Below are 26,174 nucleotides of genomic sequence, written 5' to 3'. Positions count from 1 at the left end.
GCCCCTGCCTGTGGAACCCTCGGCCGGTGTGGTTCTTGCAGGAAGGGATGTACAGGCTTTGCCTCCTCATGGGAAGTCCAAGGACACCGCTGGCACCTTGTTCTTTGTGACACAGGACGCGAAGGGCAGGCGGCCGGCTGTGTCACAGGCCAGCTTCGTCTGACACTGATTTTCTGTCCTGATTCGACTGGACAGGGACGTGGGCGGTGGTTACAGCTGTGGGGCTGTGGGCGTGCTGCGGCGGAGGGTCCGCTGTGCGTCTGCCCGGAACGGCCACTTGACTCTCCCGTGGGAGGGCTGCTTTGTGCCCTTATCATGCTGTGCCTTTCGGTAGGGACATTGTGAGCCAACGAATCGGGGCAGTGACCCAGGACATTTGAAGGCCGGGGTTTGCTAAGCAGGCCCACCACACACGCGCCTGCTCCTGGGTGATTAGATTTGTAGGCAATAGCAGTGACTTCAGAGGGCACGTGAATGACTCGCGGGCCATTAATTGTTCACATCTCGCAGCGAACTTGAAGGAAGGAGTGCTGTTGGCTCTGGGGAAAATTAGGTTAATCAAACAAATGCACATACATGCGATAGTAATTTTTTAAAGTCTGGACGTTTACTGGAATTTCACGGAGCCTGAGCTTGAACATGATATGACGGGTGGTCATGACTCACTCGGGGTCTGGAAAAGGTAAGATTTGAGGAGGGGTCTGGAGCCAAGGCTGAAAGGGGCCCGTCAGCTGGCTTCTGCCACAGGTGAAAACACCGGAAGATGTGGGAGTCTGGGGCTTATGCTTCTGTTCAAAGAGGAAACTGACTGTCCCCGCGGGTCAGTGACGTGCCGTCAATGGGTTCCCTGCTCAGCCTCTGCGCCCGCTGGGTGCTCTGTCATCTGGCCTGCACTGGGGGCTGAGAGCGCATCAGCGACCAGGAGGCTCTTCGGAGCTTCCAGTCTGCTGGGGGCGACGAGAGAGTGCACGGGATGTAACCATTCGCTGTGACCACAGCGGCGAGGATGGTGACGGCACAGCGGTGGACACGCGGGGGTCCCCAGCCCAGCCCTGGCTGTCGGGCGAGGATCTGGGGGCACTTCTCAAAGGCGAGGGGGACTAAGCGGAAATCTGAAAGGCAGGGGCCTTCAACCTGGCAAAGGAGGTTGGGGCTGGGGGTAGGGGTGGAACCGAGTGTGTTTTGGACGAAGGGACAGAAAGTACAAAGTCATGGCAGTGACAGAGGGCCTGGGGCATTTGGATCCTTAGCCGGGGAGGGGGCAATGGCTGGAGATGGCGGGGAGCGCCCCCCGGAAGGATTAAGGAGCTCGGGCTCTGAGTCTCTGCCGGGCAGCCAGAGGAAGATTTTACAGAGGAAAGTGGATAAGACCCCCCAGCTGCAGAATGGAGACCATTCTGGAACAGGGGTAGATTCAGGGAGGGAGACGAAGCAGGAATTCAGGTGTGAGGGGCTGGGGGGCTTAGAGAGGACATGATGAGTCTTCATGATTTCAACACCCTAGATTCAAGTCGGGGCAAGGAAGGTCAAGGAGTCAAGGACACAGCTTTGTGGCTGGGGCAACGGAGGAGGTGGGGGCCCTCCACAGGGTGGCGCGCCTTGCAGGCAGAGCCACAGCAGGTGTGCTGTGAGTCAGTGGTGCCGGGTTCTGGTTAGGGACAGGCTGAGGCAGGTGCTGCTGAGGAGCTGGGTGGAGGCCCCAGCAGGTTCGGCACCTATGGGGACAGACGCAGGACACACGTGGGCCGGAGGATCCGGGGGGCACCTCAGTGGGCAGCACTGACCCGGACATGTGTGACTTACATGCTCCATCGGGCCCGACTGAGGACGTTACGAAACATTAAGTCCAGCCATGAATGGCCACTGAAGCCGTTATGCTACAATCGAAAACCATTCAGATAAGCGATTAGGTTTCCAAGCTAAGGAACAAACAGAAAAATCAATTCACTAATTTGCTGATTGCTTGTTATAAATGGAAATAGCTGAACTAGAATTTAGCCAGGACATACATAAGAATAAACTCAGTCTAAAATAAATAAAACTGGGTCTTTTTTTTTTTTTTTTAAACTCCTTCCTTGATTTCCTAACTCCCATGTAACACTGTGCAGACCCCATGGTCTCCGGGAGCCACACAAGTATAAAGAAATTTCCTAGACCGTGGGAATCACGGTGTAGAGGGCAGACAGACGTCCTGATCAGGAAAGGTTGTTTAAAAAAGGGAAGTATTCTATCTTTCCAGTATTGATAACCCTAACCCTAACCCTACCCTAACCCTAACCCTAAACCCTGACCCCTAACCCTAACCCCTAACCCCCAACCCTAACCCTAACACTAACCCTACTAAGGGCTGACATAATGCCACAAAGGAGAAGTTCTGGGAAAGGCATTTAAAAGAAAAGGCAGGAGGAATCATTTGCAAGTAACTGATTTAGATGTTGCTACAATGTTTCCAAAAGTTCTTGGGTGCATCTTGTTTCAAGGGAGCTAAATAGTTCCTGTGGTGGTCTCCCCCCTCCCTCGCCTCCGTGATGTTTACCAGTCAGACACAATAAGGTGGGGGAGAGTGGGGGACACACAGCGGTGAGGTCTGGGTGGGACATGAACGGGGGGCCTCTGTCCTCTGAAATTCCCAGGGAAAGGCCAGGAGGCTCAGTGCACTTCTGGAAAACACGGTGGACTCAGAAATTCAGAACTCCTCCCACAGCGGGGCTCGCAATCTGAACCGCCAGGTTAATGGTGCCTCAGAGACGGCGGCAAGGCCCGTCAACCTGACATAGAACTTTGCTTCCCCTCCTGGATAGCACCCATCGAACGACTCTTGGTCGCGGGCCTGTGCTGTGCCTGATACAGAGCCACGGGCCGTGAGGGCCACGTGTGATGAGAACCACTCCCTTTCTGTGAACTGCTCACACGCGGTCTGGAAAGTGAAGTTATTTGGGGGTGAAATAGCGGAGGAACAAAGCGGAGGCCTGAGATGAACCGTCACTATCACTGGGACTGACGTGGTTACAGCAGTCCTGCGGGAGAAAAGTCACGGTTCTTCCACGCAGACGAGGACACGGGACCTTTGCTGTGACGGGTTCCAGTTGTGGCGCGTTTTTGGAATCACGACAAAGAGGTGTTCCGTCTGCCCACACGGGACAGGTGCATAGAGTCCCTGAAAGCCCCCTGCGGGCACTACGGAGAATTCTGAGCCCCCCACCCCGAGGGGACCGGAAAAACCTGCCAAGTCAGAACCTGCTCTGGCCGCCCGGTGGGAGGGACGGGTTTGCCCAGGGCTGCAATGTAACTGTGGCCTCCACCCTCCACCCGAGTGTCTGAAAAGGTTACTTTAATTTATAACTGCCTTGTTACATTACCTAAGAGATCTATCATGACAGGCGCTGCTCCTGAATGTGGAGCTCTGGTCCTGCCTTGAAACCGCATGTGATGGATTACCCTGAAATCCTCTAACCTAATATCACCCGGGCTGATGGAAGCACCCTTCTAAATTTGACTCTTTATAAGAAGTAATACACTGCTCCCATTGCAATTGGATTAGGGGCGCCGGGAGGGGCAGAGCGCAGCTGATCGTCCTCAGACCAGCGTCCACCACGAGGCCAGGCCCCGCTTTTGATCCTAAGTCCGCCTGCTTCTCAGTGCCGCTCTGGCTGCCAAGGGGGTTCTGGGAAATCACTCTTACAGGCACAGCCCAGACGGGGAGAAAGGTCACACTGGCAAGGTGACCTGACACCAACAGAATGAATGACCCTGTGGCCCCTGAGGGCTGCCGGTGCTCAGACCCCCGCAAGCCTGCCTCCTCCCGCTCGCAGCCAGAGCGCGTGTCTGCTGAGCGGAATCCCTAAAACTCACTGCTGGCACCCAGTTTCCTTTCCTTTTTAATTTTTACCGAATACCTACTGTGTCTGTATTCAAGCAACGTTTAGAAGTGGGTAAAACGCCCACGGCCGGGCCAGGCCAAAATAACGATCTCTCCCCACAGGCCCACACACAGCCAGACAGCTCATTTTCAGTCCTACTGTGCCTGACTGATTTATTCCGCCGGTGCTTACACAGCCTACCTACTGTTTCTTTAAACCCTCACATGAGGATATGTTTTTATTGATTTTAGAGAGAGAGGAAGGGGTGGGGGAGAAACATCGATGTGACAAAGACACATCCATCCGTGGCCCCAACCAGGGATCCAACCCACGACCTTTTCCTGATGCTCCAACCCACTGAGCCGCCCGGCCGGGGCAGCCTGGCTACTGCCTTGGACGGCTGTGCCCTGGGGATGCACAAGGCTTTACCGCCCCGCTTGCGAGACGCACTGAGGGTGTGTCCACGCTTCAGAATCATTACAGTAACGTTATTCCTGTCTTAGTTGACAGTTCTGTGGTTCCAGTGTAGGCATGCCTTTATGACGCTTCCACCTATGTTCGCGTGTCCTAAGAATGCATTTTCTTTCCTGCCTCTGCCCTGTGGTCATAGAACATGACACATTTATTTTTAATTTCTACTGAAAAGTATCCACCTGTAATTACAAAATTTTAAAAATAATTTAAAAACATGACAAAAATCCCCGCGGAATCCCCACGTGCGACTTCCGTGGGCTCCCTCGCGCCTTCTCGGCTCCCACAGCGACAGGGCTGCTTTTGTGGTTCGACTTCCCTGCCGTCGTCCTTCCTGAGCCTCCTCGTCCCGCACCGCGAGCGGCCGGTGGTTCTGCTACGCGGGCCCGGCCGTCCAGGTTCATGACCGAGCGCCGCGCTCACTGACTTGTGTGCGCGGGAACACTAAAGGCACCGGTTCCCGCGGAGCCTCGGAGTGGCACCACATTGCGTTCAAACCGAAGGGCGCCCCGGCAGAGCCAGCGACTCCCTCGCCGCCCAGCTCCGTCAGTCCTTGCGGAAACAGAAGGCGGGTTCCCTCCCTGGGAGTTAATTTCGTGGCTGCCGTCATGGGTTTCAGTGCCTGTGATGAATGTTTTTACAATGAATAGCAAATTAACCCAAACTGATTAGAGGCTTTTATAAGTTATTAATGGGGTGCCGCTTCATCTGGTCCTCTCTGTGGATGCGACATTTCACGAGATCATCTCTTCTGGCTGGAAAAATCCATCTTTCTCCCCTCGCTGGATCTGTCAGTGCTGACAAGATGCTCCCTGCCCCCTTCATACCTAGAACAGGCTGAGCGGCCGTGCCCTTGGGGACAGCTGTGACCGAGGGAAGCTCGCCTGTCCCATTTCGGCTCTGTTCCCTGGTAGCTTTCTGGTGGGGGAAGATGACCACTGACCCGCTGGGGCTTGGGCCCGGGTGATCTGCTTTACAGAAGGGCCCCCCTCACCCCGGCTTTCAGGCGGTGTCACTGACACACAGCGATGTGTAACTTTAAGGTGTTACAAAATGATGATCAGCTAACACTTCCATCCGTTACGCAATTCCCATTTGCTAAGTCAGACGGAGGACAAATTCTGCATGATCTCACTTGCACGTGGAATCTAAAAAGCCGAACTCGTAGAAACTGAGGGTAGAACGGCGGTCACTGGGGATAGAGGGAGGAGGGGAGGAAGGGAAATGGGGAGATATGGGGCTGCGCACACAGCTTCCAGTTACAGATCAGTAACTTCTGGGGTCCAACGCCCAGGCAGTTTACGAGAAACTTCTCTCGGGGCTGCAGCAGAGCAGGGGACATTGCTGTCTCCCGGAGACAGACACGCGCAGACCTACGTGAAGCCGAAGACCTAGAAGGACAGGCCTGGGCGGTTGTTTCTGGAACGGCACCCCTCTGTGGTACCCCGCGTCCCGGCTTCAGGTCAGACTCTCACCGGATACAATTCTTCCTTTGTTTCTCGTTCTCCACATTTTGGTTCAGCCAAGTGTGGCCCTCACAGAAACAATGACAAAAGCCAGCCTTTAGCAAGGATTTTCTTCACTCGAGGCTCCACACCACGGACTCTAAAGAGCTGACTTCGGTCCAGACGGCGGCCCCTGTACGGTTGGCATCATCGTCATCCTCTCTGCTTAGTGACAGTGCACCTCCCGTGCGTGCTGCCCCGAGGTCTGGGTGTGGCCTCTGACCCCAAACCTTTTCTTATTAACAGCCCTTGAAAAACAGAATAAACTCAATGAAACGTTCTTCTCCTTCTGAGGTCCCACTTCAGGACCTTGGCCTCTGAGACAGAGGACGTGGCCGTGGGGCTACACGGTGTTTCTGGACCTGGGCTTCTAGGTTCAAAGTTCGGTTGGTTCCCGGGTTTCTCTGTCCCACTCGCACGCGGTGGCAGGAGACCCGGCTGCACCTGTGTCCCCCGCCCCTCCCACCTCGGGCTGGCTCGGTGCTGCAGGGTGCACGGCACCCACTCGGCCCCTCTGCCTGCCCCTTGCTGTCACCTGGGAGCTGACGGTCCCCGCAGGGCTGCCGACCTTTTCAGAGAGGCCACCCCTGGGAGGTGCCGGAGACAAAGGCCCCTCCCAGATCCCTTTGTTCCACCGAACGAAGCATCTGGGTGTTTCCAGAACAATCTTTTCATCTAATATCTCATGTGGAGTTACTGACATTTTGACAGCATGAATTTTTACAACATGAATGGACTAGTAAAAAAATGTTTTTCTTCAAAGTGGAAACCCAAACACTTTAAAGAAAAAGCATTTTTTTTCCTTTAAGTGACCCAGTGTGAGCACAAAAAAGCTTCAGCTCAGAGTTTTCTGAATCCTTCGTGACTCCTATAAAACGTGTCAAAGCGCTGTCCTGGGGGGTGGGGCGATGCTGGGGACAGGCTGACGTCACCCTCACCCCGATGTGCTGCTGACATGTTAGAAAGGAAAATAACCGCCTTCGATAGAGGGGGGCCGTGAGGCGGCAGAACTCGGCGCGGCGGCAAAAGGACGCGTAAGGACTCGATTTCCCGAGTGTAGTTGCCCTGGGTGGACTCAGAGTGAGACGCCCCAGGCCTGAGACGATGCACAGTGACCAGGCACACACGGGGCGGGGCTCCGCGACAGGTGAGTCAGCGCGCAGGTGCGGGCGGTGCCGGGGAGCAGGGGCCGCTGGAGCCCGGGGAGTGGCTGCTGCATGTTCAGGGCTGGGGGCGTCAGAGAAGCCGGGCCGGAGGGCGCAGTTGAGACCTTTGCTGAGAGCTGAGCGGGTCTGATGGGGACATCGGGCACCAGGGGTGACCAAGGACAGGCCTTCACATTGCCGAGACTGGAGGACGCACGCGTCCTGGCGACAAACAAGGGAGCCCTGGCCGGGGCTCAGGGTGTCGAGGCGCGGGCGGGAGGGGGCTCAGGGTGTCGAGGCGCGGGCGGGAGGCAACCGATCAATGTTTCTGTCTCACATCGATCTCTCTCTCTCTTTCCAATCAATAAACCTATCATCAGGTGAGGATTTAAAATAAAAAACAAGGTGACCACACATGTGGACCGACACCCCCTTCCTGGACCCCATCTGCGGACGGACATGGAGTGTGGGCAGGATGGACAGAGCACAACAGGAAGGGCCGGGGACTTTCCTGAGGTGACCGTGCGCGAGGGCAGGGCCCCCCGAAGCAGGGGCAGCCACAGAGCGGTAGCAGCTTCCTTTAGAAGCCGGAGTCGGTAGGTGGGGACCGCGCCCGCCTTCTGTACATCAGGAAGCCGGTGAAGGCTGTGGGCCAGGGACGGAAATGCAACGGGAAAGAGGGTCCCTTGACTCTCCCTGCCAGGCCGCCCGCCCATGACTTTCCCCGGGAAAGAATCCTTGGACCCCACACGCCGCAGTCCCGTCACACCGTCTGGCTGAAACTGCCCCGTTTTGGTAAACAGACGATTTTATTCTGTCACCAGGGAGACCCAGAATGGTCGTGGGCTTCCGGCCGCACCCCGGCCCTCGTGCCTGGGAGGTGACAGGTAGGCCAGGCTGGCTTCCTTTTCTGAGCAGGGACCAAATAGGAGGAAATACAAGGCTGTTTCTGAACAGACAAGCAGACCTCGTTCTAGGTTAGCGGAGACCAAGCCTTCCGCAGACAGAGCTTCCGGGAAAGGCCCCCGAGCAGGGCTCCGACTGCGCAGTCCGCCCGCAGAGGGCACACGGGGGAGGGCACCGCGCGGCAACGAGGTGGGCACCGCGTGTTTTCTCTGCGCGCTGCTCCACGCTCCGGTGCCGTGCAGACGGGGAGGGCGGGGACGCGGGAGGGCACTCGGTCACCGGTTTGCATGCATCTATTTCCTCATTTAATCCCATCAGATCCAGCCAGGCCCCCTCCCTGTTTCCAGGCTGCCACGGTAACGGGAGCGGGGCACGCAGGGGGCGTTAATGGTCCAGGAGGCGGTGGTGGGTGGTGGCGGAGGTGGGGGCGGGGCTGGCCGAGGGCGCCCGCGTCGGGACAGTGAGTGAGCAGGGTCGCACCTGCTTCCCTGCTCCGGACAGAATCCTAAGGCGAGTGCCAGGTGCGCGCACACACACACGCACACACGCACACAGACTCCTTTGGCAGCGGTGGGTTCATTTCTCTTCCAATTGCAAGCCCCGTCCAGGACGCAGGCCTTGGCCGGGGACCGGTCCCAGGGTCCAGCCTCGCCCAGGGGCCGATGGTGAGGTGTGAGCCCATGAGCTGAGTGAGGATAGTGGTGGGAGGAGACCTTGACCAGAGGTCAGGTCACAATGCCCCTCTTCTGATGACTCTGAAGAGGACGAACAGCGACCACTCAGTGAGGTGGCTCTTCCCCGAGTGCTTGGCTGAGGCCCAGGTGCAAAGCTGAGGTGCGGTGGTCCCCGCAGGATCCGTGGGCAGATACGGGAAAGATGCGCTTCTCGGAATCACCTTCCGTTGCCGCCTCTCAGAGGTTTGGCCACCTGAGTCTCAAACCCTCCGGGTGTCTACCGCCTCCTGTGAAACGGCACTTTTTTCTTGGGCGAGTTAGAGCTTTGGGGGAAAGGTGACATTTGTCTCCTTGCTGTGACCGAGCTGATGGATTCGTGTCAGCTGGGATGTCCACCTGACCTCCTGGGATGCTCTGATTTCCATCAGCTAAACGTGCTTTTCGAAATTGGATTCTTGAGCCTTTAGCACTAGGAACAGTGTCATGACAGCTGGAATAGTTTTGTGGCCTGTATTCCCCTCTTTCTCTCAACCAGTTTGAACCAATGGGATTCATGGGCCCCCAAGAAAACAGAGTCGTCCTGTTGGGGAAAACAGGACTAGTTCACTTTGCGGGACAGGGGCACCGTCAGCCGTACACTCTCACGCCGAGATTATACGAACGGTCACTTCTGTGCTATTTTAGGAAAAGGAGTTTTTAAAATGCAGGTTTGGTTGGTCGGCTTAAAGATGCGGAAGGAGATGGTGGGTTAGCTGTGGGGACTTTCTGCGGGGGGGGTGGCAGGTGGCAGCAATATAATCTGGTGGAATAAAGGGGAGCGGAGCGGCCAGTACCATCGGGTCTCAGACGATGCCAGACTGGGGTTGGAGCAAACGTGAGAGGGCCTCTTCCCCAAACCTCACTCCTGCTCAGCTGTGGGGCAGTGGAGGGCAGCCTCACTGTGGCACAAGCCAACCCTGCCGGGAACTCAGTCCACATACGCCGGGGTCAGAACCCGCGTCCCCTGACGCCTTGCTTGGAGCCCCTCCTCCGCTGGACCATCCCGCCACCCAGCGCCCCCAAACAGCTTCCTTTCGCCAGTCTGAGCAGGACTCGCGGAGACGTGGACATTGCACCCAGAAGTCACACCGTCTGCATGCTGGCCGATGCCGCGTCAGGGGGCCGAGCGCCACAAGGACCACACACCTACCTTCTTCACCAAACCCTCCAGAGGAAAGCACCAGAGTCCCAGAAGCACCCGCAAAGAAACTTTCGGGGACCCCCGAGTCTGACCATGCCCACCTGCAGCGCTTCCCAGGCTGGCTCTGGCCTCCCGGGAAATCTGTGCACCGGGCAGCAGCCACAGCCGGGCCCGTGCGCAGAGAGCACGCGTGGACACCGAGCAAGGGCGGTTCCCACGTTAAGCGTTCTCGCCACCGAAAAGGACACAGCCGTTCACATCTGCAGATGCCCTGGTGCGCTCATCCACACGCCATTCACACGCACAGGCCGCGTGGAGAGACAGAGTCAGGCTACACAACGTCAGCTTCCTCCCACGCAAAACGCGGTCGCCGCGCGCGGCCCGCTTACCAGCTGCTGCCCCTTCGGTCCCCAGCCGGCGTACTGGAGCTTCGCATTGCTGACCTCCGGGGGGTCTAGGCTTTGAGGATCCCTGAAAAAAAAAAACGAAGGAAAACAGTGGGAAACGAGAATTTAAGGAGCTATCGTTTTCACCCCCGGCCGAGCGTCACTCCCGTCCCCTCCCGGGGCGTCAGATTCAGGAGCTGTGATGTTAAATAACTGGTCACGTTCCGACGTCGCCCCGTCCTCCAGATGCATGTAGTCCACGCGCAGAAACGTCAGCTCCATCGTGCTGAACCCGAAGAGTGAATATTCATGAGCGCACAACAGGGGAGTCTATAGATCAAGCTTTAAAATACTCGGAACAGTCAAAATTAAGAACAGAAAGGCATAACAATGTAGCAATAAATCCTCAGAATTTATGTCTCCATTTCTGCCTTTCCTGGAAGTTAGGTTTTTATTTTTTTCCCAAGCATAATGCCAGGCTACGGTGACTTTCCAAAACCAGTGGCTTCAAGGACAGATTCCATCTTTTGATTTGTGTTGATAGGTAATGACACACGCACATGCACACACACACACACAGAATTAAGAGAAATATTTTTTTCCTTTTAAACAACATCACTGACATTTTTTATTCTTAATTTATTACATGCAAAATATCACACCAAGAAATCCTTCCCATGTTCTTTTAAGGCCAAAATGGATAAAAGCCACAATGAAAAGATAAAAAGAAACACAATTAACCCTTTCATCCATGTTCACTGTTTCCGTACACGTTGTAGTGACCACCGTCCACAACGTGCGGAGAAGACAACACCCCTATTCCTGCCAAAGATGCGCTCCCCACGGAGGACTCTGTCTGTGTTCTGCAGAACAGAACCCTCAGTCCGGGGAGCCCCCCACCACGTGATGGGCTCAGCAGAAGACGCCACCAGGGATGCACTCATTCATGCGCAGACTGGATGGTGGGAAAGGAAGACGCTGAGCAGAAGAGAGCAGGGGAGACGGGAAGGCAGGTGAGGGGCGAGGGCGTGCTGGTGGACGGCTCGGGTCAGGAAAATTCTACAGTACGTGCTTGACCATCCTACCCGGACACGGGGGAGCCCCCTCAGCGTCGAAAGCACCGGGGAGGAGACAGTTTGCAATGCCCGGCAGTTCTGCGTGATGCTGCCCTGGGTCGGCCGTCACCAGGGAAACCGGATGATGGGGGAGAAAGCCCCAAGTGGGGGTGACAATGACAGGGGTCAGCTGAGAGCCCCGCAGTCAGGCGAGTAATGGGGAGTCTTAACATTCCAGGTTCCTAATGGGCTGCAGCAAACTCCCCATGTGTGTGATCTGACTGTGTCAGAGCATTTCCATAAGCAAGGGTGACGACCCCTGGATTCTGAGGAGGGAAAGGCTTTCTAAGGGTGACTCAAAGCCCTGAAGTGACCACGTAAAAGACTGATCCTTTCGACTACAGAAGAATTTTAAAAAATCGCATGCAAAACACCACAAACAGAAGGCAACTAAGAAACAGAAATTTCATAGCACCTCCTACGGACAAATGGCTACTATCTCTATCAGATCAAGAACTCTAAACGTAATGTTGCGAAAGATGAAAAAATGGGAGAAACACGAGTCTCTAAAAAGATATGAAAGTAGCCCTTGACCATGAGAGAGAGTACGAGAGAAATGCAAACTGAAACTGCACTGACTTATTTCTTCCCTGCGGAACTTGCCAAAAACAAACAAACTAAAGCATGAAAAGTATGACGCAGGTCACGGCCGGGTGGCTCAGCTGGTTAGAGCGTCGTCCCGATGCACCAAGGTTGTGGGTTCAGTCCCTGGTCTGGGCACACGCAACAATCAACCAGGGAGTGCATGAACGAGTGGGATGGCAAATCGATGTGTCTCTCTGTCTCTTTCTCTCTCTCAAATCAATAAAAAATAGTAGGACGCATTGTGTGGGTGAGGCTGGGAGGAGGGTCCGGCATTCTCATGCTTTGCTGGTGTGGATGCTAATCAGTACAATGGTTTCAGAGGGAAATTTGGCAATATCCGATAAAACACACACTTAACTTTTGACCCAGACCACTTCCTAGAAGATTCCCCTCTAAAGATACAAAAACACATATGCAGAAAGTTGTATTCATTGCAGCTTTGTAACTACAAGATCTCAGGAACGATGTGTGTTGAGTAAACTATGGTATGTCCATACAATGGAATATTATACAGCTGTAAAAAAGAACAAAGGCCTCTATAAACTGATGTGCGGTGATTCCCACGACGGAGCTATGCAAAGCCCAGTGGAGTACCTCTAGTGTGAGATCCTCATTTGTGAATAAAAGAATTCCAGAAATTGTCACTGGGAAACCAGAGACTGGCTAAGAACAAGGGTGAGTGGAGAGAGGCAGGATGGGGACTGAGGTCCCTGGGAAGATGAAGGGGTCACATTTCTCTGGGTGGATTTTTTGGTATGATGCCTGGTCTTTGCATACTCTTCACAGACACCTGCCCGCCACCCCCCCCAATAAGAGAAACAATGAAAGACAACCAGGATGTGGGGGAACTCAAAATGGACTTGAAACTCTTAACGACGGGGCAGAATGCTATTGCAAAGCATAGCACTACTACAGAGGAGGGGCGGGGAAGAGAAGAACCAACGTAAAAACTTCCGGAAACAGCCTCTTGATGGGATCCCGCAAAACGCAGACAGAGGAAGTGCTGTAGTCTGGTGGCCATGAGTTTCTCCCGGGGGGAGGTGGGCAATTCTGGGCCAGCTTCAGGTGTGCACTGGAGTGAACTGAGAGCGGACATACACACGTCCTGGAGATATGGGGCCAGGTTTCTCGCTGCTGGAGAACCAAGTCAGGATGAAAAGGAGAGCAAGTGAGCCTGAGAGGGCTCTATCTGCTGCCTCTAGCTGGGTTTCCGTAGTGTTTCCTGTGGAGCATGTGCTTCCGTCAGAGAAGAAATCCCAGGCGCTGCCTCCACCAGGAGGACCACCAGGACTGCTCTAGGCCTTGAGCCCAGCACTTTGTTCACTGTCATCAAAGGGGCTGAAATTCACAGGGATGTGTGTGTGTGTGTGTGTGTGTGTGTGTGTGTGTGAGAGAGAGAGAGAGAGAGAGAGAGAGAGAGAGAGAGAGAGAGAGAGAGAGAGACGGAGGATAAGAGAGTGCCTGAACATATGGGTTTAGTTATTTTGGTGTTGGCTTGTGCTCTCTCCCCATTTTTCTGCTGATCTCTTTATTTATTCATTTATTTTAAAGAATCCATGCCAGAGCCCGTGGGAATCATCTCAGGGTAGAAATTAATTGGTAAAAAAATGATTAAGGACCAATACAATAATCTGGGCTTAACTCTATTTCAAAATAATTACGCAATCCATTCTGATTTTGCTTATTTGAGCAATAAACAAACGGCATAAATCATGCTGAATTTTGAGGAGTAAATTAATGTAGTAAAGTTTACTCATTTATCTTCCTGAGCTAGGTTATGGGGTGGAAAAGATCCCCAACAATAACAGCCTTTGGAAAAGAAAAGCTAAACATTACTTTTCTGGCGTCTGACCTTTTGTAGCTAAAGACATCAAAAATAGGATTTTTAATGTCAAATAGTATGTGCTTTCTGAATCTTCCTATAGGCTTAGCATGGTGGATAAAATCAAAATATAAGACCCTGCCAGTCCTAGCAGAGTATCTGACACATTTTAGATGTTCATACATATTAATTGAATAATGGATAGAAGATAGATGGGTGGGTGGATGGATGATGGATGGATGAGGGATGAAGGGATGGATGATAGATGATGGGTGGATGGATGGTGGATGGAGGGATGGATGACGGATTGAGGGATGGATAGATAAGATAGACGGATGGATGATGGATGATGGATGGATAAACGGATGGATGATGGACAGAGGGATGGATGGTGGACGGATGGATGGATGATGGGTGGATATATAGGATCCAGTCTAATCACCAATGGATAGTTAGTTAGGGTCAATAAAACCTTAAACTAGTATGGCATTTAAGATTTCGTATGATCATTTTTTAAAAAGAATACCTCAGTATTTTATTTATTTACTTTTAGAGAGAGGGGAAAGGAGGGAGAAAGAGAGGGAGAGAAACATCAATGTGTGGTTGCCTCTTGCACACCCCCAACTGGGGACCTGGCCTACAACCCAGGAATGTGCCCTGACTGGAATTCGAACCTGCAACCTTTCAGTTTGCAGGCCAGTGCTCAGTCCAGTGAGCTACCCAGCCAGGCTGATCATCTTTAATGTATATCTTAAACTGCATAGTTACATTCTTGCGGGCAGGGGTCCTCACTCCTCACTGGCATAAATCCTCTGCACAGCCAACATTTGTGTTCCTTCAAGACGTCTCTGTGTCTATGGGTGTCAGAAGCCCCTTTCCATGTGAGGGATTTGGATATAAAAGTTCTGCCTCAGAGACTGATTTGGGGGGGGGGGTGACTCATTCTGAATTATTTGTGACCTAACCCTCATCTGAACTACAGGGACACTTTAACATATATGGTCATGGATGTAAGTACTAAATAAAGTAACAGAGAGATTTTTAAAATAAAGGGGGACCTGCTCTTCTGTCATTGTGCACCCACTGTCTAGGCCGGACTAGTGCTGAAGGGGGATGGGAGAGAAGAGGGGAGGGGTCCCGAGTGTGAGCCGAAGGACGAGCGTATTTTAGGGATGATGAAAAGTTCTAATGTCAAATGAGGTGACGGTTGCCCAGCTCTGGGAATACACTGAAAACCACTAAATTATACAGTTTACATGGGTGAATTCCATGGTATGGGAATTATGTCCTAATAAAGTTGGGACAGAGAGGAGGGCAGAGGACGGAGAGGAGGAGAAGGCCCCCCACCCCGGGGTGCCACCTAAGCCTGCTCACTCCCCACATAGCTTTGCATGACCCCGCACTTCATTTTTACACCCTGGCACACCTCTGCTTGGTCCCCTTCCTCCAGGCCCTGCTGAGAGCAGACATCTGGTCGAGAGGATGGACACCTATCACAGGCTCTCAGGTGACATCACACAGGCACTGTTCCAAGGACGAGAGCGTGTGGCCTTTGGACATAGATGGGGGCTGGAATCCTGGTGATCTCCGCTCACAAGCTGTGTGGCCTCGGGGAGATCACCTAACCTCTCTGAGCTTCTGTTTCCTTCTCTGTGAGACGGGTCAGGCCTCCTGGGCTCTTGGGAGGGCTCACCGAGGAGCTGAGCAGAGCAGGTTGCCAGGGACAACCACGTGGTGGAGGAGGGGCCCAGTGGAATATTTTGGGGAGATGGAAATGGCCTCTATCTTGGTTGGAGAAGGGCTTCTGGGATGGCCCCCCTTACTGGGAACTCACTGAGCACTTATTGAAAAAGCACGGGTTTCATTATAAGGAAGCGCTGCTCAGTGGCCCTGCAATTGCACGCGTGTGCAGTCCGTGTGTGCCGGTCCCTCCGTCAGCCCTCCACCCCCGTGTCTGAGTCCTGAGCGCTGCTTCTTAGCCAAGTCAAGGCCGCCCTTGATGTCCAGTCTAAGCCAATGTCACCAGGGTCAGTAAGGCCGGGGGTTTTCACTCGGGCTTTCTGTACGGACTGTCCGGAGCACAGAGGAGAGAGAGAGGCGACGTAAACACAGAACAGAGAAGGGGAGGAGGCGAGTGGCCTTCCCTGTCCACCCTGTGGCCGGCAGAGTCCTGGCACTGTGGCTGCTCAGTGACCTCAGAGCAGGAACAGAGTCGCAGCAGGTGACAGCTGGCCTCAGGGGTGCAGACAGGTCCTTGTCAGGGGACTGACCCTCCAGGCCCCGTTGAAATGGTTCGGCATCCATGTGTCTAATTTTGTGACTTACAGGTGGCCCTGTGACTCTTCAGCAGAAGAGGGGGCGGTGCAGAGCCCCCAGATGCATGGATGTGGGGACTTCACGGCTGAGGCCACCAGGTGGAGCCCAAGTCAAACTGCGGTCTGTGCGGACCCAGACCAGGGAGAGCCGGGCGCTGCTGTCTGTCCCCTGGGAGCATTCGGATGCAAAGGAGCAGGCTCTCCCTGGGGACCCTGCCGCAGCCGGCCATACCAGGACGTTCCCTGAAGACCGAAATTAGTCTGCCAGGTCCCTGTTAGGCTGACGCCCGCCTCTGCTTCTCTGAGTCTGTTGACAGGATGACGTTTCAGGAGAAGCTGCCGTCACCTGTTTCCAGAGACAGAAGGGTTATTCCTCAGCTCCAATGACAATGCTGCTGTCACTTAATGATGACAAGCAAATGAAGGAGGGGCAAGGCCAGTCGACCCCAGGGGCAATAACATCACCGGACTCTCTTTTTTTTATCCTCACTGGAGGACTTTTTTTCCCCATTGCCTTCAGACAGAGAAGAAGGGAGAGAGAGACACCAGTCAGCTGCCTCCCGTGTGCGCCTGAACTGGGAACCAAACCCGCAGCCTTCCGGCTACAGGACGATGCTCCAGGCCACCGGGCCACCCGGCCAGTGCTGCCTGAGCAACCCAGGAGCTCTCCGGAACCCCATCCTCCCACTCTCCTGGGGCGGATCTGGGGCAAGGCCCAGGCGAGAGCATCCTCACGGTCAGCATGGCTTCAGGACATAATTCACTTCCTCCGACCGCCACCCAGCCCCCGCCGGAGTCCCGTGTGCTGCGGACAGTCCCAGGGGCGTGCGCGGGCCCCAGCGGATCATGGTGCGGGCGGTGCTTTCATCTCACGTTGAAATGGGTCCGTCCGTGTGCAGTTCCTCCTCACGGGCCAGGAGTCCTCGGGGACGGCCAGGGATGCAGGGGGGCGAACGGCGGAACCAGCTGCCGCGTGCGTGGCTGCTGGCGTCTCTCCCGCTGACGGACGGGCCCCGGTGTGTGGGACTGTCCCGTGGGAGGCGGAGCAGGACCCGAGGGACGGTCTCCTCCGCGGTTCTGTGCGGTCACACTGCCCGCCGCCCTGGCCAAGCCCCTCCCAGCCAGCCGCCTGGCCCTGCCACCCTGAACGAGGGACAGGAACGGGTCTCCAGCAAACGCACATTGAAAACACTTCTAAACACTCCATTCGGGAAAACGGGGCGTCGGCAGCGAGGTCACTAGCAATTCAGCGTGCGAATGAAGGACAGCGTGACATGGGACGTGTGCCCCCCGGGGGTCAGGCCAAGGGACGAGGGCTCTCAGAGGGGGGGCTTCGACACTGGGAGTGGGGGGCTCAGGAGGGTTTGGATACACGATGAGGGCGCAGGGAGTTTCTGGGGGTGCATGCGGGGGTGCGGAGGAGAAGGCGGCCAGCGAGCGAAGGTGTGGCTGCCCAGGAGCCCGTTCTGCGTGGGGGCAGCGGCCTGAGAGCTGGTGGGTGTGGCTTCCGCACGCACAGGGGCCTCTTCCTCTGCCCTGGCAGCAGATGCGGGCTGCGGCCTCTCCCACACGGCTCAGGACCCCTTTAATCTCAGAGCTCCGGGAAGCCATCCCCATCGATCCGAGCTCACACTGAGCTTGAAGCGCACGTTCTGCCCAGAGGCAAGGAGAGCGTGGGGAGGGGTGATGAAGGCGACGTGGCCACACTCTGCACGGTCTCTGCTCCACCGTGGGCTAGCCAGGACTGCACCCCGCACGCCACAGTGGGGGCTCCATGGTGCTTCCTAGGACCTCCGCGTGAACCCCGCGAGCCAGACCCTGCGTTTCCGCGACACACACAAAGCAGCTCTGTCCAGGAAGCAGAGGGACTTCTTCACGACGGCGCAGGCAGAGAGGCCGACCGGGAACTCACCCCGGACCTGCCTGATGCTGAAGGCTGTGTGCCCTCGGCAAAGCTTGATAAGAGCCCCCTCCGCTGCCCCAGAGGGAGAAGGGAGGGAGGAGAGGGAGAAGCAGGGGAGCCTCCCACCCGCAGACCCAGCAGCTGTCCAGGGTGTGGAAATCACGGGCAGGCCGGTCACCGCAGGAGACACACCACGTGCCACATTAAGAACATCTCCTCCTTCTACGCTGTGGCTTTACGTCAGTGCTTCCCCGGGGCACACGCAGCGTCCTATCCACGCAGCCTCCGGCGGGCTGCGCGCTCCGCGGAGCGCAAGCGCGTCTGTCTGTGCGCGCGGCCCGGAGGCAGCGTCCCGGGAACTCACGCGGCAGGAAAGGGCAGGGAAGGACCTGCACTCAGTCACGGAGGTGCTGTCCCCGGGCCTGAGAATTCTCACTGCGACCCCCCCGACCATGACCTTGCTGCCTTGCATCTTCTCACGCACCAGGCTCAACTCACAGCGGGGCACAGGCTGCCTGAGATTTAATTACAGAGTCGTGGAATGGAGGCACTCGAGATCTGTCCTCGTCTTCCAATACAACACCAGCCACCCATGATCACAGTGAGCACGGCTTCCATGCGGACTGAGCACCCCATTTGCACGTGTCCACGACCCCCCGCCAGGCTCCTAATTGCGTCCGTACCCCTAAGCTCCGCTTCCTTTCTGGCTGCTCTCTACCGAGCATAACACCAACCGGAGCCTGCTGTCTTCTCTGCCTCCAGCGCTCAGCATGTGCCCGCTGCAAAGACCCATCACGCCGGGGTGGTCTCTAGGTCCTCGGTCCTCAGGGTCGCCCAACCTTATCTCCACCCAGGTGGACAGCCCTGCTCTTGCCTGGCACCCCAGGAATCCCTGAAAGGCGCTGGCTCATTGCAAAGGCCAAGCTTATTTAATTACTTCCTCAACCTGGACTATCTCCTCTCTGTTTCCTTCTATTTGAAAAACAAACCAACCAACCAACAAACCAACAGGAAAGCGTCTAAGGCTCAGCTCATGCCAGACTGCCTTTGTGGGACCTCTGGTGCCCACAGCTCCCTCTTCTTCCGTGTTCAGGGTTTTAAAACACTCATTTGAGGCACTGACTTGTATGTACACATTCGTATCTTTTCTCTTCAACAAGATTTTGAAGTTCTGGAGGGTAGCAACCTCTGCTTTTGTTACTGAATACAGCATTTCAGTAATATTGGCTGACTTGTGCTGTCTTTTCTGCTTTCACTGGAGGCTAGACAAGAATGCCTTAAAATTAACTGCAGCAGGTCAGATGGAGACGACAAGAAATAGTGAATATTGAGAGCCGTGGGTGGTGGAGGCCGCAGACATCTCTCTTAAGAGAGAAATGAAAAATCACGTGTAATTACCCGAGTGTTGTGGAACAACTCTTAGCTTTGAAAAATTATGAAAGGGGATTTTATTATATAGTACATCATGCCTTTCCTTGTGACAGAAAGGATTTGAGCTGCCTGGAAACTAAAGTCAGATCATGCTTAATTATGTGACCGCAAATATGCATTGGGTACATACCACAATATTAAAAATTAACTTCCCCATTTGTTCACTAGACGCAAAATTCTCTGCTGTGTCTTTGGCTTATATCACGCCACTCAATATTTATAATGTGCCTATAAGGTGGACATTGTTGTCATCTTTGTAAAAAATATGGAGCCCTGGCCGGGTGGCTCAACGGTTTGGAGCGTCGTCCCAATACACCAGAAGGTTGCAAGTTCGATCCCCGGTCAGGACGCACACCAGAGGCCACGGATTGATCTCTCTCTCTCTTCCTCTCTCTCAAATCAACAAACATATCCTTAGGTGAGGATTTAAAAAATAATATGAAAATTAAGATTTGTAGAAGTACAGAGACTGCCAAGAGCACACAGCCAGAAGTCTGGCCGGCTGGGGACCCGAATTCAGGTCTTTCCGACTCCAGGACTTAAATTCTTCACCCCTGCATCTTGGCGTCAGACGAGCTGCTGGGCGCTGTGGGTGTCTATTATTTCCACGAATGCAGGCTGTCGCTTCATAAGTTTTACACAATTGTAGTAACTGCCTGAAAAATACTGGCAAATAAGCAAAGTTGGGGCGACAACGCCCACAGAAGATGGCCTGGTACGTAAGCAAAATGCCTTCCAACCCCCTCTGTTTCTGTGACGTTTTTACCGCTTGCCAAAGCCTGGAGTGCCACCCAACTAGGGGTAGGCCAACGTTTTCTAAAAATGGGTTTCTGCCATGAAGGAGCTATTTCTCCAGTCCCTGTGCTTTTCAGAATGATCCTAAGAGACCCAGGATTCAAAATATAACCTCTTTTTAGAAAAGAACTGAACCCAAAGAGGAAAGTAATTCAAGGAAAAAGTCATGTCAGGAAAATATCAAGAAGCAGCCAAGTGTACAAAAAACCTTTTCTATGAATAAACGTGACGGACTCATCATAGAGGACATTTAGCTGGCTATAACCTTCATATTGCGGAAGATTGCTTTACTATGTTGAAATTCTGATATAAGAACTTCGTGGAACACTTTACGTTAAAAATCACTAGCTTTAATTCCGGTTTGAGAAACAAATTTGCGTAAAAGTTGTAAGTCGTATAAGAATATCCTTTTGGACAAATTCGTACGTGAAAATCAAACAAACATATCTCTAGGGACTAAACTGTCGAGCAGGTGAAAATGCAGCTGTCTCGGGAATGCCATGAGCCATTCCTTGTGAAATGGGTTTTACCAGAGCTCAGATCTAGAAGAGGACGTTCACCCCTGGGCCAGAGAGTGCCCCCTGCTGGTTGGGGAAAGACACAGGGAATACGGAGGGGGGCAAAAGTAGGTGTACCGTTGAGAATACGCAAAATACAGTTTCTCCTTGTATCACTTATTAATTACCGTATTACCCCCCACATGAACACCTGTACGCCCACGTTTGCCCCACTCTGTGTGAGTATAACGCCCCCACCCCCAACTCCTCGTGCCACTGGCAAAGAGGAAGGGAACCACAGTGCACAGGGCAGTGACCCCATCGGCCCTTCTCTGTGACGGGCTGGAAAGCCTGAGGCTGAGAAATAAAACTGCATCATAAATGACAAGTCATCTCATCCTGCAGATCAAATGGCCTCTGGAGTGAAGTGGAAGTTTCGGGGAAAGACACATGAAATCGGTGGAAAGGTACAGAGCGGGTCTTCAGAAGCATCAAGACATGTGCTCAGGACTCCTGGTGCAATGAGAAATGGACATTTAAACATCTTAATAGGCTTCCTTTCACCTTCAAAGGCAACGGTGATTCCCTTTGCACCCCACGCCTGCCTCTGGTGTGAACCCTGCACGCGGGCTGTGCCCCGGTACGTCACCAGCTGGAGCACCTGCCTACCGATGTTTGGGGCGTCGGCAGGCTCCCCGACGTGGCTCCTCGGCGCACAAACCCCCTGTCTCGTTAGGAGAAGGCAGACTTTGCCACTCTTTGGAATCATTAAATGGCTCATTTTCCCAAAGCGACCTTATGACAAAGAGGGAGAGCGGGGTGCTGAGCAGGGCCCTTTTGGGGGATGGGGTGTTGGTTCCCATGGTGACAGGCAGGGCCCCAGCCTTCCTCACCCACCGGACATCGTTCCCATTCAAGGCAGCAAGGCATCTGCTACCTCTTTCCGTCACCTGAGTCCTCAGAAAGGACGCAAACCAGTGCCACGGGACAGCTGATGGTCACGGTGACAGTGCAGCCCGGCGGTTCCCCACCGTTCTCACCCCACGGCACACACGCACGGATCACGGAAACTCGGCCGCACACCCCAAAACACTGACGAAACATAGGTGTCGTTCTGATTCATTCACCCCGGACGGCTACTGCTGTGCTGGCGACTGTCATTTAAAAAAAATCTGACAGTAACGGAAAAGGGGCCAGTGCCCCTGACGAAATAGTCTGGCGTTTCATGGCTTAAAAATTCCTGTGGTGCAGCAGGTGACAGTCACTGCCATAACCCGAGGGGTCGCACAGGAGCACGGGGCTCCGAGCCAGCCGGGCACGGGCCGGGGGGCAGCCCAGCGGGGAGGTGTCATGGCCAGGTCACCGCGCGGGGCCTTCGCTGACGCTGGCGATGAGGATGCTGTGCGGGGATGAAGGCGCATGAACATCGGCCAATAAAGGGGGTCACTGATCACCCCTGGGATTATTTTAGAAACACCCAACACGGCTTCCCGTCCGGGGGACTGTCACCGTGAGACTGAAACCAAGTCACCCACACGACCACACTGTCGTCGGGTGCGTCCCTGGGCTGGCAAACTCCTGCGCCGAGTTCCTGGAATCTGTCCCTCCTAAATTCTGACGGGCGCAGTGACACACGACACCCTATGGGAAGCCTAGCATGTCTGTGGAGTGTTGAGTTTTACAAATTTCTCTACGACGGCACGAAGAGCCATCGTCTACCATAAATTCTATGGTTCCCAGAAGGGGAGATAAATCTCGAGGCGTAATTACACCCTGCCTGTCGTGACCTTTTGAGATGCGTATCTGCTTGAAAAATAACAGGACGGTGGCTCCTTAGCGGAGATCGTGGGCGTTGCGACTTGAAATATGCTTTAAATGAAAAACGCCCGGGGACCCTTGATTTTTACTGTCGTGAGGCATCTTCCGTTCCTGCGGGCTTGCTGGTGCTCACAGCCCGACAGGAATGAGGAGCCGGGCTTTGCTGCCTAGCGACGTGGACCTGTCATCGGAAGTCCGGAGGGGACGATTTCCTCCGTGTGTGTTCCCCACGGCGGTGCCCAGGTTCTGCCCGACCCTCGCGGAGCACGAGGAGCAGACGGCAGAGGCGGGACCATTCGTGCCAGATGCACGCGCTCCTGCGGAGCCCTGCTTGTTAGAGCCACAGCTGCCTGCGCGACGTTTGTGGGGGGAACGCGAGCGGGCCTCCCCCTGATGCTTTGAATGTTTCTGGAGCACCCCACCTTTCCAAAACGCAGGAAAGGAACCATGGAGGGTCTGAGGGAGAAAGACGGGGTGAGGACCAAGAGGTGGGGGCAGGGTTTTCGGAGGATGGTCGGGGGAGAAGGGGGAAGGAGGAGGGGGAGTGGGGAGAGAAAGAGGGTAAATGAAAACTAAAGCCATCGCTGCCCCCCGACCGTGGTTCGGAGACTGTCCCGCCACGTGTCCTGCTCAGCAAACGGCGTCACCAGACTTGGGCCGGGTCTTATCGCCTTTGGGCTCCAGAGAGGACCCGTCCCCGATCGTGCCTTTCTGAGAGGCCGCCTGAGATCAGGGTGCCCCCCGCTCTGTCAGGTCGGGACGTGCCCCGACCCTTCCCACCCGCACCCCTGTGGCTGGTGACAAAGCCCAGCAAACCAGAGTGGGGCTGGGAGGGGCCGGTCTAGGACGGGGGACTCCCGAGGGGGCACCGCCTTGGCCCCGGTGCAGTCTCCTGGGAGCCATCGCAGAGGACCCCAGCGTCTGTCGGCCCAGGGGCCCACGTCCCGCCCTTACTCCCCGGGCACGAAGCAGCCAGCCGGGGCTCCGCCTTCGGAGCTGTTCTGCAGGCGGCTCATGAAAAGGAAACGGAGAAGCAGTCTTACCCGTGCGGAATTTTGCTCAGGACGTAGTAGCCGGTGTAGGAGTGCTGATGTATCTGAAACAGACAGAAGCGAGGCACAGTGAGGAAGGCGTGAGGCAGGCTGGGGGCCTTCCCGGCCGCCGTGACCGCGAACGGGCAGGTGGGCCGCGGCCGGCAGCCCAGGGCTCTGGCGGCAGAACCTTGTTGTTTCCTTGGGAAGTCAGTGTGCTCGTCCTGTTTATATTCTGCCTTTGCACACGGTTTATGGGGCCGCTGGAGGCTTGGTGATGTCTCCATAGCCACCTGGTCGGGGACTAAACCCGGGGCCCAGGTTTCCAGCTGCGCTCGCTCCACGGAGCTCAGAACTCGCGAGGACCCAGGGCCATCCGAGGCTGTCAGAGACCCGTGCCCTCGGGGAGTTTCCTGCCAATTTGGCAAATCCCGTGGTGTGTGCTTGGGGAGTGGCAATAGGGGCCTGAGATGGGCTTCACTGCGCCAGCTCCTGTCCCTCTGTGTGGTCAGATGTGCACGTTTTAGGTAAACTGAGAGCTCATTGCGGGGGTGGGGGTGTAGTTTCAAAACTAAGGTTACAAAAAAACAAAGGAGTGTTCCCCAAATCCTGTCACCCCCCAATCTCGGTTGCCCCTCTGAACCTCTCAGAGACCATATTTCACCTCCCTTCCCCAGGTATCTGCTGAGAGTTGGCAGCCTGTGTAGGTGAGCAAGTGAAGTCACCTCTCTAAGGACAGTAGGTGACAGACAGGACGCCAAAGAGGAGAGATAACATGTGACACACGTGTCACGGGAGGGGGGTGCATTTGGGTACCAGGGCAATGGAATCTTAAGGAATTCAAGTCCAACCCAAGAGAGGTTTGATCTGACATCCGTCCTGTCTAAACACATTGGACGTTGCCCGACCAAAGAGTGTACCTCTTAACTTCCAAGCTGCAAGTCCAAGTTGGTGTCTGGGGACAGAAAAATCCGGGACAACAACAGATATAACAAGTATACAAAGTGAGGGGCATATGCCATCTTTCTTGGCTGGAGGCCTATTTCTTTAATTCACCCAGAAATAGGGGTTTCCGTTTATTCTCTGGTCATGCCATGCCCAAGCTAACCCTTCCACTTTCCCCTTTGGGTCCCTCTTTAAGTACACGAAGTGACCCTAAAATTCAGCTCTGTGAATATCTTCCAAGTGCAGCCAATAAGAAAAAGGGAGAGAAATTCAAATGACCTTGTAAGGACGATGGGGCGGAGAGGGAGGGCAAACTGTCCCTCTTCAGTGCTCTGTCTGTGTGGTCAGGCAGAGAGGAAGAAAGGGTCCCAATGGATGGGACGTGTAATAAAGCCTCTGGAGCGCTGAACTAACTCTAAGGATCCAGAGAAAGACGGGAAAGAGTCAAGAAGCAGAGAGAGAGGACCCCTGAGGTGCCGGGTATGGAAACACACAGGACCTTCCAGAAAAAACTCCGTGTGAACGGAAAACCTTAAAAATGAACATGCAGTCAAGACTCATGAGCTCCTCTTAAAACAATGGGGTAACGGAAGGAGGATGAACCGATTTTCTCATTTCCAAGATGAAACCATCTAACTGACGTTGTCTCCCACAAAACAGCCCCTCCCCCGGAATGAAAAGGTCCAGAGGTGCAGAGGGGGGGAGCTCTTGTGTGAGCACCATTTCAAGAGTTTCACTGGTGCGAAGCCTCACCCCAAAAGTCACAGGAAAAGCTGCCCCTCACAGACCGATTTGCTCCTTAGAAAGCCTTTCTTTCCCTTCTGGTCTCTGTTTATCTATTTTAGTTACGTGTCTTTCTGTAAAATAGATCCCAAACACCTCCGATCACGGGAGAAAAGGCAAGCGTGGGAAGGTGTCAGACTGGCTGTTTCTCTGAGAGTGCACTTGGGCGAGTTCACGAGTGTGATTACTTTGGTTTCTTCCGACGCCCCCGGATTCCCCTTGGGAAGCGCATACGTGAGAACTGGTTTCCCCAGCACCATTCACAGGGGAAACTTGGTGCGTCCGGACCCACGCGAACACCCACGATCCCATCACTGCAGTCCAGATTACAGACATGCCCCTCCCGTGCTGATAACCTTTTAAGAACGCCATGAAGTACAAACAAAGGCTGAGCCCCACCTCTCCCACCTTCCAGGGGGTGTGGGGAGCACGGGGGTAAAGGAACAAAGGTCTTGTTTGGGTCAGAATGCTTCCCGGATGGCCACCTTGACCCAGCATGCTCCTTCCAAACCTCGGCCTGGACGCACGCTTCTAAAACCCCTGCCCTCTGGTCCTAGCAGCGACTCCCATCCATTCTCACGCTCCCCCTCCACCTGGCGGCCGCCCTGCTTCCGAGAAGATGGTGCGCTCCGTGGGCGGCTGGCACCCGGTGTGGCTTCGGGGCAGGTGGGGCAGAGGAGGGGCCTCTCCTGCCGACCAGGCCCTCCTTTGCATAATTAAAAATAAGTGAGTGCGTCTTGCATCCAGCGGCAGGGACAGAAGCTACCCTGTTCATAATGTCTCTCTGGGAAGGGACGACCAGGATCTGGCCCTAGAAACTCTTTCCCTGAACATTTGGAGACAGAGACCCAGTGGAGGGGGTACCTTCTTCCTAGGAGGAGGAAGACCGATGAGCCAGCTACTCCTGAGAAAGTGGCCAGGTTGGCGGGAGCCTGGACAGAAAGCCACCGGAGACCCCAGAGCAATGGCAGGTGGGCTGCTGGGGAGGGGAGACTGGGGGGCAGGGA

At 54.7% G+C, this 26,174-nt stretch overlaps 1 protein-coding gene across 1 annotated transcript in view; it reads right to left on the bottom strand.

The window, feature by feature from the left end:
• DPP6 (dipeptidyl peptidase like 6) overlaps window positions 1-26,174 on the bottom strand; it is a 352,854-nt gene that overhangs the window by 74,730 nt on the left and 251,950 nt on the right. Inside the window, exons 6-7 of the mRNA XM_090287723.1 lie at window positions 23,452-23,504; window positions 10,131-10,212 (exon numbers count right to left, since the gene is read on the bottom strand). Coding sequence (XP_090143849.1) covers window positions 10,131-10,212; window positions 23,452-23,504 — 135 coding nt within the window. The remainder of the gene's footprint in view (window positions 1-10,130; window positions 10,213-23,451; window positions 23,505-26,174) is intronic.

The sequence above is a fragment of the Furipterus horrens genome, unplaced genomic scaffold (assembly GCF_987537825.1).
Source record: "Furipterus horrens unplaced genomic scaffold, mFurHor1.1.pri manual_scaffold_9, whole genome shotgun sequence".
Lineage (NCBI taxonomy): Eukaryota > Metazoa > Chordata > Mammalia > Chiroptera > Furipteridae > Furipterus > Furipterus horrens.
Note: the sequence above shows the minus strand (reverse complement) of the source record. Positions and strands in the feature narration are given on the sequence as shown.